The sequence below is a fragment of the Falco cherrug genome, chromosome 2 (genome assembly GCF_023634085.1).
Source record: "Falco cherrug isolate bFalChe1 chromosome 2, bFalChe1.pri, whole genome shotgun sequence".
NCBI classification, from domain to species: domain Eukaryota; kingdom Metazoa; phylum Chordata; class Aves; order Falconiformes; family Falconidae; genus Falco; species Falco cherrug.
Genome location: NC_073698.1, coordinates 97,330,473 through 97,348,366, shown reverse-complemented (window position 1 = coordinate 97,348,366; position 17,894 = coordinate 97,330,473). Strand labels below are relative to the sequence as shown.

General features: G+C 41.1%; 1 protein-coding gene across 1 annotated transcript in view; it reads right to left on the bottom strand.

Annotated features, from left to right (window-relative positions):
• ANOS1 (anosmin 1) overlaps positions 1–17,894 on the bottom strand; it is a 140,186-nt gene that overhangs the window by 107,252 nt on the left and 15,040 nt on the right. Inside the window, exon 2 of the mRNA XM_055702810.1 lies at positions 1,996–2,043. Coding sequence (XP_055558785.1) covers positions 1,996–2,043 — 48 coding nt within the window. The remainder of the gene's footprint in view (positions 1–1,995; positions 2,044–17,894) is intronic.

The following is a 17,894-nucleotide window of genomic DNA, read 5'->3' as shown; positions in this document are numbered from 1 at the left end:
GCTTCTGTGCTTCCAAGTCCCCTCCGCTAACAAAGTAGCTGGATGTTTGCTGTCATCTGAACTTTACCACAAATCACCTCAAAGAGCTGTGTCACTAAACACTACAACCACAAAATAAAGGTGAGAGAACCCTTCAGAAAAAATTTCATCTGAGATATTTAGCAGAGTCACACTCATATAAACCTCCTCCACTGAGGTGCTCAGAAGCAATGAAAGGGATCTGCATTTTTAAAAGGTTAGCTCAATCCCCTGCACTGCTTTGGAAGTTGCAGTTAGGTAACACAATTGTTTGACTTTGCATTGGAAAACACAGAACACCAAAGTTTGCCTGAAACAAAAACATTCTGCTAATGTTCAGCTCTGCTAACAATTTGACGAAGTTTATATTTATTTCTTTTTCTAAACATAACACAGCTACTTTCATAAGGAAAATGTATTACCTTCCTAAGAAAGAATGAAAATATAAGATAGTATGACTGTAAAGTATATGTTATGTAAAACTTAAACAGTTGTTGCATTTTGTATTCCAATATAATATTAATTTGTAGCATTCCTACACTGATTTAAAGAGACATAAAATCTTGAGGTGAACCTTAAATTCACAATACCTTATATACATCTTATGTGGATTCTGTGAACTTGGGCATGCTCTGCTTTAAAAGCTGGACAACCTTTCTTGTATGATTCCTTCTTTGTTAGGCAGATACAAACCACTGGAAAACCCTTCAGATTACATACCATGGCAGCTTTCATAAGTGAATGAAAAAGAAAATTACATGAGGATCACTGCGGTACAAGACTCCCACGCTTTCCTTAAAAGACAATTCCGTTATGATGACACACATTCTCTGCACCTGTTTGGGTTTTTTTAAGAATTACAAGATTTCATTGCAGAAGTGCAACCCTTCCCAGTGTGGCACACCTAACAGGAAATGTTCCACTCTCTTCTTATACTGATGTTGTTAAACCTTGGTTTTACTACTGACAAAAGCGATCAACTTTGTTTTATTTTCCTACAATGGAACAGTCAAGAACAAATTGGTCCATTTCCAATCCCATTAATTTCAACAGAAGCTAAATCAGTACATCAGTAATATCTCACTTTTTAAATGTAGGTAAGAAATTGTCATGTGTTAAAATCAAGGGTTAGCACCAGCATTTACATAGATTACATTATTAAAACAATACAGAGCAATGCTACTTGGATTTAATCCCATTTACAGTACAACCTTCACAGAATAAAACATAAGTATCAAAGTTAAAAAGCTAAATTTATTGTAGAAATACATTTCCAGGAAGATTAGACAAAAATACTACCTTCAGCATTTTCAGGTAAATTTCCAGTGGATGCATCTTTCATGATGTTTACAAACAGTCAGCATCAGTAATTCTACTTTGACCCACCAAAGCTGCCAAATCATTGTTGATTCTACCCAGGCACCACAGAAAGACTCTTGCACAGGAGAATCAGTTGACAATTAGCCCACCTACCCTCTAGTTTTTCAGGATTAAACTGCTAGGATAGGACAGGGCATCAGTAAAGCCACTAGGATTTGTATCAAGTATTTTTTCACAGAAATTCACTGTCAGGCTAAAAATTAAATAACCAAACTGATTGAAATGTTGAATGTTGACATACCTCAGTGCTATTGGAGGAAGATTTTGAAGTGATTGACAGTTTTACTCTCTTATGACCAAAAATACTGAAAGAACGAAATGATACACCAGATTTTAGCCAGTGAAAAGTTTGTTAATAACCACAAAATTATATCGGTTTAACTAAGCTTGATATGTATCCTCAAACATGATGCCTTTGTCCTGAAAGAGTAAATCACTCTGGTTGAATTTTGGATATTTTCTTACAGATTGAGGTTTCTAAATAAAATAGAAACAGATGCTTCCGAAAACAGGCTGAGATGAAAAGCACTTAATCTACAGACAAGAGTCTGAAAGCAATTAGGTAACTTAAATGAGAAGGGGGAAAAAAGGACGTACCTTTGAACACTGTTTATGATTCTGGCACCAAGCAAGTGATCCATTGTTCTGAAAGACAAATACATGAAAATAAGTATTTCTTCAAGACTAGACATGATCACTCTAAGAGGTTTAAACAGAATAGACCACTCAGTTCTGCTTAGAGAATGATGTTGTGTCACAACACTAATACCAATCCTTATTCCAACACCCTTGTGTAAAAAGCTCAGACAAGTGTAAAGTGACCAGAGAAAAGTTAGAAAAGCATTTCTTCAGGCAAGGCTGGTAGAAAACTGACTGAAGTCACCTTTTAGCCCATCTTTGTAAACCCTTACTATCTAGATGGGCTAGGAAGCAAACAAAAGGTAATGCTTGTATTTAAGAAGTTCATAGGGATTGGTAGTGATTCATGAATGGAAAGCCCATTAGTCACATTTAAATACTGCACAATACTTAAAATAAATTGTCAAGGAAAGATAATGAACGTCTCTGAAATAAATGGAAAATTTAATTAAATGCAACATGAGTTTACCAAAAGTCAACCATGTCAGTTTTATTTTACAATTTAATAATAAAGTGCATTTCCCAGATCAGGAAACACTATAGCTCTCATTTATCTTGACTGCAGTGAAACAGCCAATACAGTATCCCATGCAAAATAATAATTTAAACTAAAGGAAAAGAGAACATGATGAGACCAGATAGATAAATATGAAACCAGCACAGGGGCAAACGTCAATCTCCTATTCTACTAGAGACGCTTCTGAAAGGTCAATTTTGGAAAAAAAAAACCAGCCCAGGAAAAGAAGTGCATGACTTGCAGGACTGAGATGAAACAAAATACTGATTCACTTTCTCTGTAATGGAAGATAAAAACAGCATCAGGAAGACCTGAGTGACTGTAGACTGAACACAAGAAATGTGACAGAAACTCTGCAAGAGTGCACGTTCATGTACTTAAGCACATGTATGTATTTCTTCCATAACCTATAAGCTCATACTCTGGAAACAGAACAGATGAAGATTCTGGTAAATTTGTTGTTCAGAATCCAACTATAATGGTGAGTCTATAAGGGAGTAAAAGGACATCCTTTCAGAAGAACTAGGCAATATATTGCCACAGGAATGAATAAATGCGATTGTACTATACCTTCCCCTTTGGCATTGACTATAGATTTGGCAACCAGTCTCCAAGGAAGAGCACCAGAATGCAAAGAACTAGCAGTACTGTACTTTTTTCACTTTTTTTTTTTTTTTTTTTTTAAATAAGGGGAGATGCAAATAATGGAATAATATATATACATGTGCTGGTTTGGGCTGGGATAGAGCTAATTTTCTTCATAGTAGTTACTGTGGGGCTATGGTTTGGATTTGTGCTGGAAACAGTGTTCATAATAGAGTTGTCTTGTTATTGCTGAGCTGGGCTTACAGAGTCAAGGCCTTTTCTGCTCCTCACCCCACCAGCGAGCAGGCTGGGGGTGCACAAGAAGTTGGGAGGGGGCACAGCAGGGACAGCTGACCCCAAATGACCAAAGGGATATTCCATACCCTATGACATGCTCAGCATGTAAAGCTGGGGGAAGAAGAAGGAAGTGTGGACGTTCAGAGTTACAGCATTTGTCTTCCCGAGTAACCATCACAACAGGCTTTCCTGGGCATGGCTGAACACCTGCCTGCCCATGGGAAGTGGTGAATGAATTCCTTGCTTTGCTTTGCTTGCATGCCAGCTTTTGCTTTAGCTGTTAAATCATCTTTATCTTGACCCATACTTTTACTCTTCCAATTCTTTCCCCATCCTGATGCAGGGCGAGTGAACAACTGGCTCTTGTGGTGCTTACTTGCCAGCTAAGGTTAAACCATGACAATACATAACTTTTTATATATAGAAAAATCACACAGATAAAGCCAAAATTATTCTCTGGATGTACAAGAACTACAGTTCTGAAGCAGAAATATATACATCAGCATGCATTGCAACCAAGCCAACTTAGACCAGCTTATCAAAGCAGCCATACTCTGTTCTGATCCCAGCAAAGCTTAGAAGCTTGAATACAGTGACTTGCTACAACAACTACAAAGCCCATGCCTTGAAGCTGGATATCTCTTAGGGAATGTTTGAGGAGATCACATTTGTATGAAAACTACATACAAGTATGTAGTCACATCTTCACACAAGCTCCCAGGACACGGCCAGTAGGACAAGGGAAGGGATCATCTCCCTCTACTCTGTTCTAGTGATACCCCACCTAGAGTACGGCATCCAGCTCTGGGGTCCTCAGCACAAGAAAGACCTGGACCTGTTGGGAGTGAGTCCAAGAGAGGGCCACAAAAATTATCAGGGGGCTAAAATACCTCTCATATGAAGAGAAGTGGAGAGTTGGGGCTATTCAGCTGGGAGAAGAGAAGGCTCTGCGGTAGCCTTGTCACAATCTTTCAATCTAAAAAAGGGGGCTTAAAAGAAATATGGAGAGAGACTTTTTAACAAGGCCTCTACTGACAGAAGAAGGGGCAACAGTTTTAAACTGAGAGGCTAGACACAGATTTGACATAAGAGTTTACAATAAGGGTGGTGAGATACTGGAACGTGTTACCCAGAAAAGTGCTGGATGCCCCATAATTGGAAGCATTCATACTCAGGTTGGTCAAGGGCTTTAAGCAACCTGATCTCATGAAAGATGTCCCTTTACAGGGCAGGGGGAGTAGACTAGATAACTGGTAAAGGTCCCTTTCAACTCAACCATTCAGAGATTCTGTGATTCTATGACTCCAAAGATTGTTCAAGTCACACACAGAACGACTGAGACTGGAAGGGACCTCTGGAGATATCTGCTCCAAATCCCCTATGCAAGCAGGGACACCCACAGCCAGTTGCTCAGGACCAGATCCAGACAGCCTCTGATTATCTCCAATGATGGAGACTCCAAAACCTCACTGGGCAACCAGTGATCACTGGTCAGTGATCACTCACCCTCAAAGGGAAAAAAAAAAAAAAAGTTTTTTTTTTTTTTTTGCTCAAAAGGAAATCTACTGAGTTCCAGTTTGTGCCCACTGCCTCTGGTCCTGTCACTGGGCACCACTGAGAAGAGCCTGGCTCCTCTGCAACCTCCCTTTGCGTATTTATGTACATTAATGAGACCACCCCTCAGCCTTCTCTTCTGAAGGCTGAACAGGCTCAGCTCTCTCAGCCCTTCCTCACAGGAGACATGCTCCAGTACCTTCAACACTTTATTGGCCCTTCACTGGACTCTCTCCAATGTGTTCCTGTCTCTTGTGTACTGAGGAGCCACAGAACTGGACACAGTATCCAGCTGGGGTCCCACCAATGCTGAGGACAGGGGAAAGATGACCTCCCTCAACCTGCTGGCAACACTTTGACTAATGCAGACCCAGGCACCATTAACCAACCTTCTTTGCTGCAGGGGCACCTTGCTGGCTCATGTTTAACTCCAAGTCCACCAAGACACCCAGGACCTTTTCTGACAAGCTGCTTTCCAGATGGGTGCCCCCAGCGTATACTTCTGCATGAGGTTGTTCCTACCCAGGTGCAGACTTTGCACTTCCCCTTGCTGAACTTCGTGAGGTTCCTGGCAGCCCATTTCTCCAGCCTGTCAAGATCCCTCTGGACGGCAGCAAGACCCGCTGGCATATCAGCCTCTCCTCCCTGTTTTGTGTCAGCAGCAAACTTGATGAGGGTACACCCTGCCTCATCAACCAGGCCATTAAGGAAGATGTTAAACAGGACTGGACACACTATTGACCTCTGGAATAAACCATTAGTCACTGGCTTCCAACTTGACTTTGCACTGCTAATCACCACCCTCAGGGCCTGGCCATTCAGACACTTTTCAGTCCACCTCACTGTCTCCTCATCCTGCCCCGTTCATCAACAGATTGTCCGTAAGGATCTTACAGGAGCCAGCGCGCAAAGGCTCACTGGAGTCCGGACAGACAACATCCACAGCTCTCGCCTCCTCTACAAGGCCAGTCACTTCATCACACAAGGTTACTAAGTTGGTCAAGCAAGACTTCCCCTTCGTGTAGCCATGCTGACTACTCCTGATGATTTTCTAGTCCTTAATGCACCTCAAAATTGATTTCTGGATCAGCTGCTCCATCACCTTCCCAGGGATGGAGGCAAGGCTGACCGGTCTGTAGTTCCCTGGGTCCTCCTTCTTTCCCTTCCTGAAGATTCCAGTGACATTTGGCTCCCTCTAGTCTTTGGGCACGTCTCCCAATAGCCATTGTCGATCAAAGATCAGAGCAGCGTCCCAATGACACCGACCAGCTCCCTCAGCACTTGGGGGTGCATCTCATCAGCGCCCATGGACTTACTCATGTCTAGTTTGCTTACGTATTCCCTGACCTCATCCTCTTCCAACAAGGGGACATCTGCCCTCCTCCAACCCTTCCCGCTGCTCTCTGCGACCCGGCATTCCTGACAGCTAGTCACGCTAATAACGGCTGAGCAAAGGCGGCATTCAGTACCTCAGCCTTCTCCATGTCTGATGTAAACAGGTGCCCTGTCTCGGTAAGCAACGGGCCCACATTTTCCCTTGTCTTCTTTTTGCCTCCCTTGTACTTATAGAAGCCCCTCTTTTTGTCCCTCATGTCCCTGGCCAGATTCAATTCCATTTGGACTTCAGCTGTCCTAGCTTCATCCCTGGATGCTCAGACAGCGTTTCTGTGCTCCTCCCAGTTTACTGGTCCCTGCTTCCACCCAGCGTATGCTTTCTTTCTGGGTCTGACTATTGCTAGAAGCAATTTGTTCATCCATGCAGGCCTCCCGGCATTTTTGCCTGACTTCCTATTCCTTGGCATGGACTCCTCTTGAGCTTGGAGGTGGTGATCCCTGAATATTAACCAGCTTTCTTGGGCCCTCCTTCCCTCCAAGGCCTTAGCCCACGGGACTCTTTCAAGCAAGTCTTTGAAGTAGCCAAAGTATGCTCTCCGAATATTGCTCCAAAAATCTTTCCAGATGTCACAGGACTTGGTCCTAACACAAAAATATAGCCAAAGGAACCAGAATCCCTTTTCTTTAAGATGCTGTACACCAAAAGGATCAGAAAGCCCAGCAAGTAAAAAGACACAATCAGTACGGATTTTGACTCTTGTTCCCATCAAATAGTCTGTGGAAACTACAGCATTCATACCGTAAGGAACATAAATCTGCTTTTAACATAAACAAAAATTATTCTAGCAATATCAATAACTAAGTGCACTCTTCTATGCACTGATGGATGAGCTGAATGAAAAAAAAAAAAAAAAAAAAAAAAAAAACCGAAACACTACCACCACAGATCTACTCCAAGATTAGGAGAAACAAATTTTTGGTTAGATTAGTTATCTGAGGACATGTCCTTTTTGGTACTTAAGAGACGAGCACAGCTCACTAAAATGGTTCTGTAAAAATGCCAATGGCAAGTCACTTCCAAGGACAATTTAGAATCACCTTCCAAGTTTTTCTTAAGCTTCTTTTAGCAGGAAAGACAAAACCGCGGAGGAAAAGGTAATTAGTCTACGAACTTGGGTGTTTTAGCCACACAAGATAAATCCCTGCTGCCTTCATTTTGAGCATTAAGCATTCTGAATCTGATACAATGAAAAGGTGAGTTACACAGACTTGGACCAGACGTATTTGGAAGTTCAGGAACTGAAACTAAAGCATTGAATTTGAATGTTTTGTACTTTAAGAAACAAACTAATGCAAATTATACCTATGCCTTTACCTCATCTTTTAATTTGAACTTCAGAAACTTTAATATATACAATTTCTTTTCATATGAGATGTAATGCTAAAACTTTCTATTCCTATATTGCCTAAGGAGCTCTGGGGATGTTAAATCTAAAAATATATCCATTCCTTTCCACTTGCAAGCTTACTTAGGAGCAATTTTTAAAAAATTTTAGTTCACACTAATTTCAATATTTTATGAAAACTTGTCTTATCTTCCCAGCATATTACAATTAATCGTTATTTCATTTTATATTACGATTTTTATCTGCCATTACTGTAGAATTTATCTAAAACTCGGATTTTCTAGCATAAGAATAGCTTACTATGAGCACCATGTCAGGTCTAACCCCTTCAAAAAGAGAAAGATGTAAATAGGAAAAATAAAACTTCGGAACAGCTGTAAATAACATGTGCTATTGGCAATACTTTAGTATTACCCTCAATGCTGTATGAGGATTTATTAGTTCCATTTACAGACCTAGCCAGCAGTAATGTTAAAACAATATTTTATGTGTTATTTTCAATTTATCCCCTCTTTCTTCTTCATATAAAATGTGACAGAGGTAGCTGATTGCAATAACAGATTAGCAGCAGCTTGCCACTTTGTTTCACTTATGCTGCTGCTTTCCACTGAACTAGAGAAAGCACTCCTGCTTTTGAATTATACCTGTTAGTTGAGACATTAATGCCATAAATGTCCAGATGTGTGGCTCCCCTACTTTGTAAGTTCAGTATCTACAACTGTTTTCATTTTTCTACTGAAAACCATTACCACTTGAATTAAAAAGTATGTTCAGCAAAACATAAAAAGTACTGTTCAGCAACTTCAGATTTGTACAAACTAACATGATGTGAATAATCTTTTGTTGTTAAAAGATGAAAGAACAAGATCTACAGGCTTCCTCCGAACAACAGGGTATCAGAGGAAGCAGGAATGCTAAATCAAATGCTCTCCACCACTCTGCATTTTAGCAAATGGTTAATCTAAGTTACACAAATGTAGAGCTGTGATTTTTTTCTGCTTTTAATCTAGTATACCTGGCTGAAACCGTAATTCCAAACTATCAGAAATCTGTGTTTAATCTGTTGCTTTTTACATGCTCCCAGATTACGTCTTCCAATTCCTTCACATCTGTTTTTCTTCAAACCCAGTCCTAACCTGATCTACGTCAATGACAATTCTGACTTAGTCTGTATTGGTGGCTTAACGTGCTGTGCAGAAATACCCTTGAGGAAGAGTTAAATACCACTGTTTCCATCCATCTATAAGCCTTCCACCACTGCACCTTCAGGGCAACCTTAAAGTATCTTAATCTGTATATTGAAGAGGAGAAGAAACTGTCCTCAATGGGGCAAACTCCAAATAGTCTATCTTCTCAGCACTGACACATCACATGAAAGATGTCAGGCATATGAAACTAAAACGGTCTCCAGCAACACATCATAGATGGAGACAACAGGAACTCAGGCCACCACCTGAGCTTCACACACTTTCTGCCTACAGTTTCCTTTCCAGCAGACTAACAGAATCAGACTTTCAAAGACCAGGACTGTTTGACGTGTACAAGGCAAGAGTTTACAAAAGCAAAGATGGGAGGGGGGCTGTAAAAAAAAAAACAAAATCATCAGACAAGCATTACAAGATTTAACATTCAAATTTTTCATGAAAATACAAGCCACAAGTATTTTCAATGAAAGTGATAAACTGGCATCTCTGATCAGTCTTACTAGACTTCCCTTCAGCAAGTATATCCGAACACTTGCTTTCCTCTGGTAAAACACACAAATATCCTTGGGTCTAAAGAGTTAAGACAGAAACATCTGTGTTCTGTGCCCCATTACACCTTGCAATAAGAAAAGTTGTGCAGCATCTCCTGTAAGGAAAAAATGCATGCAGAGAGGCAATGAAGAATCAATCTTCACCTACAGTGTGCCCCAGGGAAAAAAAATTAATAACCTTCACAAGCAGGTAAAAACTGGCTTTTCACTGGAGTAATAGCAAAAACAAACAAACAATAAAACAAAACAAGCAAAAAAATAATCTCCTCCATTTGCATCTCTGTCCATATAGTTAAGTTTGGAGATAGAGCCCATCTTTTGAAATGGCAGAGATCAGCTGTGCAAAATGAACTAGCTGCTTAATGTGCTATGAGAGTAGCTGTATACCTATTACCAGGTTTGGAAGTTGTTTCTCCCCTGCCCAATCTTCAATTCACATTTGAGTGAAACCGCTCTCTCTCAAAAGTAGCCTCTCCTGATGACTTCACTGATTCTTTAAAAATGACAAAAAAGCATAGAAATAAGCCCTTCAAATAACATACCAACTGATGTGAAACAAAGCACTTGAGTAAAAAAATCAACAGCTGCTGCAATGATGACTTTAAAGAGACAGGTTCCCAACATTTTCCTTAACCTTTCAACAATCTCAACAGCATGAAATTATATGTAATGGTAAAATATAATTTATACCGTGCCTGACATACACTTCTGGGCTGCATGCTCACTAAGACACAAATTAATACACAGATTTATCCATATCCTGGGGGCTATGCACCCCCAGGCCCAACTGTAAAGTGTGGAATTAAGGTGCTGAATGGAATCAACAAATTCAAGCTAGGCTTTCCAGTTCCCGAATACCGAAGTATGCACCTAGGAATTAATTTCAGAAAAGTCTGCACACTTAGTGGGGAGAAATACCAAACTCAGCAGATAGGAAATGCCAAAGAAAAATGTATTTCTCAAAGCCTTTCTCTTGAGATTAAACACAAACTTGTAGGAGATGTATGATCAGGGGAACCACAGTCCCACCTCTACTGGGCTCTGATATTTAGTTATCCTTTTGCATATAAATAACCAGAACTCATTTGACTTTCAAAATACAGCAAAGGAATGAAGAGAGGATACCCCTTTATATAACAGCTTGAACACTTGCCACCAAAGTCTTTCCTTCACCAAGCTAGAGCAAATTTAAGCCCATATGCACTTTGAAATGACTCTTAGCAACAAGCTAGAGTGAAGACTAAAAGCTGACCAGTGAAACTGAACCACTCTGTAAATATGAACAGTAGATATACTGCATTAGAAATTAAACGAGCAACATCATAAAGGCCAATGAGAAGCTCCACCTTTGGGAAACAAGACTGCTCCTTCAATAGCAATTTATGCAAACATATTCTTAGCATCTTCACTTCTACATGCTTGTCCGATATATAGCAAGTCTGAAGACCATCCACTGGAGAAGCCATGGATAGAAAAGGATCAACACAAGATGAAACCAACCATAAAATACAACAGAAACCCAGAAATACTCTGGTTCCTTGGCTTCCATCTAGGGAAGACAGGAAGGATATACAAAAAACTGCAATGCGTATATTTTGCTCCTTCTATAAAGCTTCTTATTTCATTGTAAATTATGTCTTAAGGAAATAATTAATTCCTTAGTAAGGGATTTCTTTTGCTTTGTAAAGGTTCTAATAAGGAATGAAATTAAATAAAACAAGCATCAACAAATCATAAATTGAATGTTACTGAGCTTCTGATACTTAGATAACAAGAATGGTGTTTGCATGTACAGCAGCAGTTTCCATTACAAACATTCAAATGGGATACTTCATCCCATCCTGATAGAAAATGATTAGACTTTGGTTAGTTATGCTTTCAGCACCTCTAAGCTGTATTAAACCATCTGACCTAATTACTACTAGGAAGTTCCAGTTAATATAAAACAATGTCACATACTGCAGAAAAATGGAAGTCTGCCCAGTAGGTTCCCCTGGATTCCGAGTCTTCCCAATTACTGGCGCCTGGATACAAGCCCCCAGGAACACAGACCCCACTCCAGGTGCTGGTACGGCCCACCTCACACACACTGACAGAGCATACTGGGACTCCAGTAGCCAACTCCTGTGGTTTTGGGGGTTACTTTGGCCCCCAGTAGTCTTGCTCTCAGAGACACACTGTGACACAGCCAGAGCTGGTCAAGATTCCCCTGATCCTGCAGTAGCCAAACTGTTGTCCTCCTGCCCCTGGAGGCACACACTCACACCCAGCTCTCAGGACACGTCACCTACCCACAGACCTGTCCAGCTGGCTCTTCAGTAGCGCTCACACACTTGTGCACACTCAGTCCAGCCACTAGCACCACAGATACACTGGCCCCTGTGACCCACAGTCCCATCCAAGGGCTGGCATTTGGTTTCACTTGCTCCGGTGCCTCCAGCCACCAGCTCTCAGCACACAGACCCTTCAGCCCAAGGTCCCAATCCAGCCACAGGCACCCAGATCTTTGCTTGCTCCAGCCACTGGTACCATGGACACACAGGCCTCCACCCCAGGGTCTGACTTGTTGCCAGCACTCAAGCCCCCATACACACACATAGAACAGACACCCTTCAGCCAGGAAAAGGAGTTAGAAGTGTAATTTAGTAAGATAGGACAGACTGTGCTGGTCAGGAGCAAGGCATGGCCAGACAAGCATGTCACCTATTTACATACATCCAGCCCTTTTTATGGGGAAGTAAAGGGCTGAGGGGATAATCAATCCTGTGCAGTCCCAAAATGCTCTTCCCCTGCACCCCATGTGTCCCATACCCCAGGCAGTGTCTCCTCTCGGTCTAGAAGGCGATCTGGCTTTGATTCAACTGGATGGGTCCCACGGCTGGACAGTGGGGCCGAAGCTCCTGCAACAGGCTGCCCCTCCCCAAGCCCTTAACCTGGGCCCCGTCTGCCTTCGGGACCCTGCTCCCCTGGCCTTGTGGGGATGGGCCCCCGATGGCTCCTGTGGTGGGCCTGGGAGCAGCCGGCGGGGTGTGATTTGGCACCCCCCACTTGCCACCGCCTCTCTGAGCTCTTCACGGGTGTGCAGACGAGATTTTATCGCACAACCTAAAAGTTCATACCTAAGTATTTTATAGCAGTCATCGAGAACCAAACTAAATTCCAGATAGTCCAATGTCATGTAACCAAGAGTGGCAAAAAAATGGTTACTGAAGCAAAAATGTAAGGACTGGATGAGCAACTAAAGGGTCACTCAGTATTTTTGGTCTTTCTTGCTACTCTTCTCCAATTTTCCTACTTCTACTATATCTTTTTGAGATGGAAGGACAGCAACAGCATGCAATGTTCAGAGTGGATCACACCAATATGGCTACATGCCATGCTCACTTTATTAAACAAACAGGTTATATTTATAACTTAACCCAACCGCTCACACGACTTTACACACAGATGATTGGATAAATGTTTCTGGTCACGCAGGTGTCCATGTCGCTGACTGGTGAGCATGCTGCAGGCGCCTGATCAGAGTGTGCTGATGAGAGTGTGTTGATTTCGCAGTTCCCGGGACTTGCTCTGCACCTGGCTTCTTGTTTGTGCATAGCTTGTCTTCTTTCTCACACTGCTTGTTTCAAGGACAATTTAAAGTTGCTCTGCAGCTTCAACTAACAGGCCTGGGTTGTCCAACCCAGACAATGGTAACATATGTCCTTGGTCCTTTAAAAATCCCTCTACATTTGACCACCCCCTCGGTAAAGAAATGCTTCCTGATGTCCAGTCTAAACCTCCCCAGCTCAGCTATGAACCATTCCCACATGTCCTGTCACTGGATCCCAGGGAGAAGAGCTCAGCACCTCCCTCTCCACTTCCCCTCCTCAGGAAGCTGTAGAGAGCAACGAGGTCACTCTTCATCCTCCTTCTCTCCAAACTGGACAAGCCCAAAGTCCTCAGCCGCTCCTCATAGGACATTCCTCCCAGCCCTTCCACCAGCTGTGTTGTCCTCCTCTGGACGCATTCAAGGACATTCACATCCTTCTTAAATTGCAGGCCCCAGAACTGCACATCATGTTCAAGGTGAAGCCACACCAACGCTGATACAGGATACTCACTTCTTTTGAGTAGCTGGTTATACTGTGTTTGATGCCCCCCAGGATGCAGGTTGCCCTCTTGGCTACCGGGGCCACTGCTGACTCCTATTGATCCTGCTGTCGACCAGCACCTCCAGATCCCTTTCCGTAGGGCAGCTCTCCAGCTACTCTTCTCCCAATTAATACTTGTGTCTGGTGTTACTCCTTCCTAGGTGCAGAATCTTGCTTTTGGTCTTGTTAAATTTCATCCCACTAATCATTTCCCAATGCTCTAATCTATCTAGAACCTCTGCAAGGCCTCTTGTCCCTCAGGAGGGTCAGCAGCACCTCCCAGTTTGATATCATCAGCAAACCTGCTAATGGTGCATTTGACCTGCTAATGATGCACTCAACTCCTGCATCCAGATTGTCGATAAATACACTGAACAGAAAAGGCCCAAGAATTAAACCCTGAGGAACACTGCTGGTGAGTGGTCACCAGCCAGATGTAGCCCCATTCACTAGAACCCTTGCAGCCCTGCCCTTCAGGCAGTTCTTCACCTCGTGCACCATGAACTCACTCATGTCACCATTGCCCCTGGCTGACCATGACCCTGGCTCATCACTTGCCGTGCCCAAGGCTGTTGATGACCCTATTACCAGCACTCAGCTCTGCCCACTCTGTGTAGGCCCTTTGGGGCCGCTCCCCTCAGAGAGTCCACAACCTGCAATGATGTCACCCTCAGCCCCTGGCTCCCCATCCCCTAGGAGCAGCCAGCAGGAGACTGTGCTTTGGGGTCTATAATAACTCCTTCATTTTATCCTGACTTATAAGAAATGTCCTTAGACTTTGCTGTAGTTAACAAATGCACAAAGTAAAATTTCAACAACAAAATCAAATAAAGATTACCCAAATCAGGTAAAGAAACAAAACATATAAAACCTACCAAAACAAACAAAAGAAAATACTACATAGGATTCTAATGTGAGAAAAGGTAAGAGAACAAACAGTACTTAACAGATTAGTCACATTGTTTACTATATTACCATCAAATACTTGCAAAACTTTATGATTAATGTGTTACATGTATGTAGAAATACAGCATTAAGGTTAACTGTGTAAGTTTTTATGTATTTCCTCTGGCATCTTACAAGTACATATAACTCTTTTAATTTAAAAAAATGAATTAACTTACCAACAGTATTCTGAAAAGGAAACCAAAGGCAAGAACATATACTGGAACATACACATAGAGTTCTGTTACTCTAACAAGCCACATGATCCCTCACAGCTGAATCAAATGTACATCTCCCTTAGCAGAGGCCATTTTTATACCACAGATATTTAAATGGTGGAAAAGCAAATGTTGGTTACTTGGTTGAGCCAAAGTAATTGAGTTAAAGAGTTAAATGACTGAACATAAGAAATAGTTACGAAACTGATCAGCCTAACAATTCATTCTGGTGGTGTAACTGTATTTTGTAAATATAAACCAAAATTAAATTATCACGGGTAACAGCTTGATGAACACTGCAGTCTCATTTTAAACATCTGGATTTAACACCAGAAAATGGATATCACAATTTTCAGAAAGTCTTAATCAGGTTTTCTTTTAGATTTACATTACACATCACCTGTAGTGTGCTGACTCCTGTCGAAATGTTATGGTGGGTCCTCCTGCAGATGAATGGATACAAATAGAACCGTACTGACCTAAGCCTTGAACTGGTATTTCTCAACACTTCACGCAAAGCCGTCTTCAACCTTTGTTTCTATTGCAGATTGTTTTCACTAGACTTTACATTGAAATATTTAAAGCCACAACTTTACATGCACCAAAATGCAAACACAGAAAAAAAAAGATCAGAGTAATTACAAAAGAAATTAAGCAAAATCAGAAACCACCACCTAAATCATGAGACAACAGTTATTTGTTCTCTGGCTGTCATCATTAGCAGGTTCCTAGAAAGACAGCCATCAAAATCCAAAGGTCATTACCAATGAAACAGCAAGAGATCAGTAGTTTTCAAAATGCAAACTATGCATTGCTTGGATTAAATTTGCATCTTAAGTATGAAACACCTTTTCTCATTTTACAGCAGTGTCTTCCCAAATGCATTGGAAAAAATACTAGATAAACACAAGCTGTAAAAACAAATGAGCTACAGGATCTCCACTGCACTTGTGAGTTATGACTGCCTTCTTGTGGTTTCACAGACTTCACTCTTACCACATCTAAGACTGATCTCAACTGAGGTCTTATTCTACTTACCAGACATTTCTATCAATCTGTGAAAGAATCCAGATGAAATAAACTTCATGTCACTAAGCAAAAGGAGGAATTAAATACATTGACACAAACCTGAAGAGATTAAAATTAAATACGGAATCTCATGCTCAGGTGTATACTTAGGGCCAAATCCTGCACATATGTCTTGGGATTAAGTAACATGGTTGAAATGAAGAGAAACTAATTTAATAGCACTAATATGAGAAGCAAAAGACAGCTTGTCAACTATTTGTTTGTAGAGCCCATTTCAAAACCCTCACCCTTCCAAAATGCAAATGTGTCTTTTTTGTCAAGTCATAGATTTGCTATAAATGAAATAATGAAACAACAGAAGTATATGTTGACTCAAGGATGTGACAGAAAGGTAGTCCACTAGGAAATTACCATCAAAAAGAATAAAAATACATTCTAAAAATGTAATGTTTACTTATGCAAAATACAATATAAATGTAGACATACATGACCTACTTTAGTGTACTTGAAAAAATATGACTGATTTACAGAAAAACAGTAATATTCCAGGTTTCAGAAATGCATGCATGCTGCTTTTAATGCTGCTTTGACTTTATAACTGGAAATTATAGTCTGCATTACTATTCTGTATAATTATAAAATTATCGGTTAGTTTTGCGATTCCCAGCAGCATGTGATATGGTACATTTACCAGAGGATGCATTTGCCCATACTCACCCTGAACTGCCTATCAGCTTCATTCCAGAACCAGCTACAAACACCTCAGGGTGTCTCAACACTAGGAAGTCATGTGAACCACAGGAACACATATGTTGAGCAAAACAACAGGTGTTGATGGACTTGATGTCTGCACTATATATATGCCGACTTCCCCTCTCCCTTCAACTAGTACTATCCTGGTCTAATGGACACAATGCCCTTTAGTCACTAAATGCCCATTAGGTCCCCCTGGATCATCTCTTCCAGTTATGTTCAACCAGAAGAAATCCACCGCATGAACTCTCAGACTGGTCCATAATCTGAAACAAAAGATTATCATAACGCTCAGGAGACTCACTTCAAAAACAAACTCTGATCCATGTTAAAACACTGATGTGTAGACACACCTCAGACACTTCTAACATCTCCCACAAACACAGAGGAGTAGTATTTCAGTGCTTTCTCCTAGACTAGATTTTCTTTAGAAGCCACAGTGTTACAGGGACATCCAGGGCAGCATTCCTTTCTGGACTTGCTAAATACTTAAAGAGTTCTGGTGTCTCATGTACTTAAGAACTAAGCATTGAGAAGGGGAGGGGGGGGGGGGGGGGGGGGGGAACACACAAAAAAACCACAAAACAAACCCCATAAACAAACAACCACACATTTTTAGATCAACTAAAATGTCCATTATAACTATAAACTATATGAACACAGGATACTCCATGCAGGTTGCACTGTCATGGAGTCATTTCTGATCACAAAACTCCTAAATGCATTACAATACGTACAGGCCTTGTGATGTTTTACTGTACTTTCTCCTGTTCTGTTTTGGTATGTATGGGAGGGACATCATTATATACTACACTTGCATCTTTGGCAGGAGTATGTATACACATTTGCCCTTAAAACTCAACAGCTCTTCAGTACCCATGTTACGACTCAGTATCAGGCACCATCAAACTTCATGCTCACACTCTAGTACTTAGCATACTAATTATTTCCGATATAATTGCATGAAATTTACATGATAAATTTCAGGAATGGATTTCCTTTCTCTTTGGCATGCATTATTAGTTTACGAGATACTAAAGGTTTCAAGCAGTAGTAGCAGCCATAATCGCCACAAGCTGAAGGATACATACAGTCTCGTTTCCCTTTAAAAGAAAAACAAGCAAACTAATAAATAAATTCCAGGCAGTACCTTTCTCCACAGAAAATATTTGCAACATATATGTCCTATCTTATTCCAACTGCCTTGATATTTCACTATAAAATTTCTCCTCTTTGATCTCTGAAAGGCAACAAGCTTATTAAAAATCACTGTCAGTATAAATACTCCATTTCACTATCCCAAGTTCTTTTAATATTGTAAAAGCATGT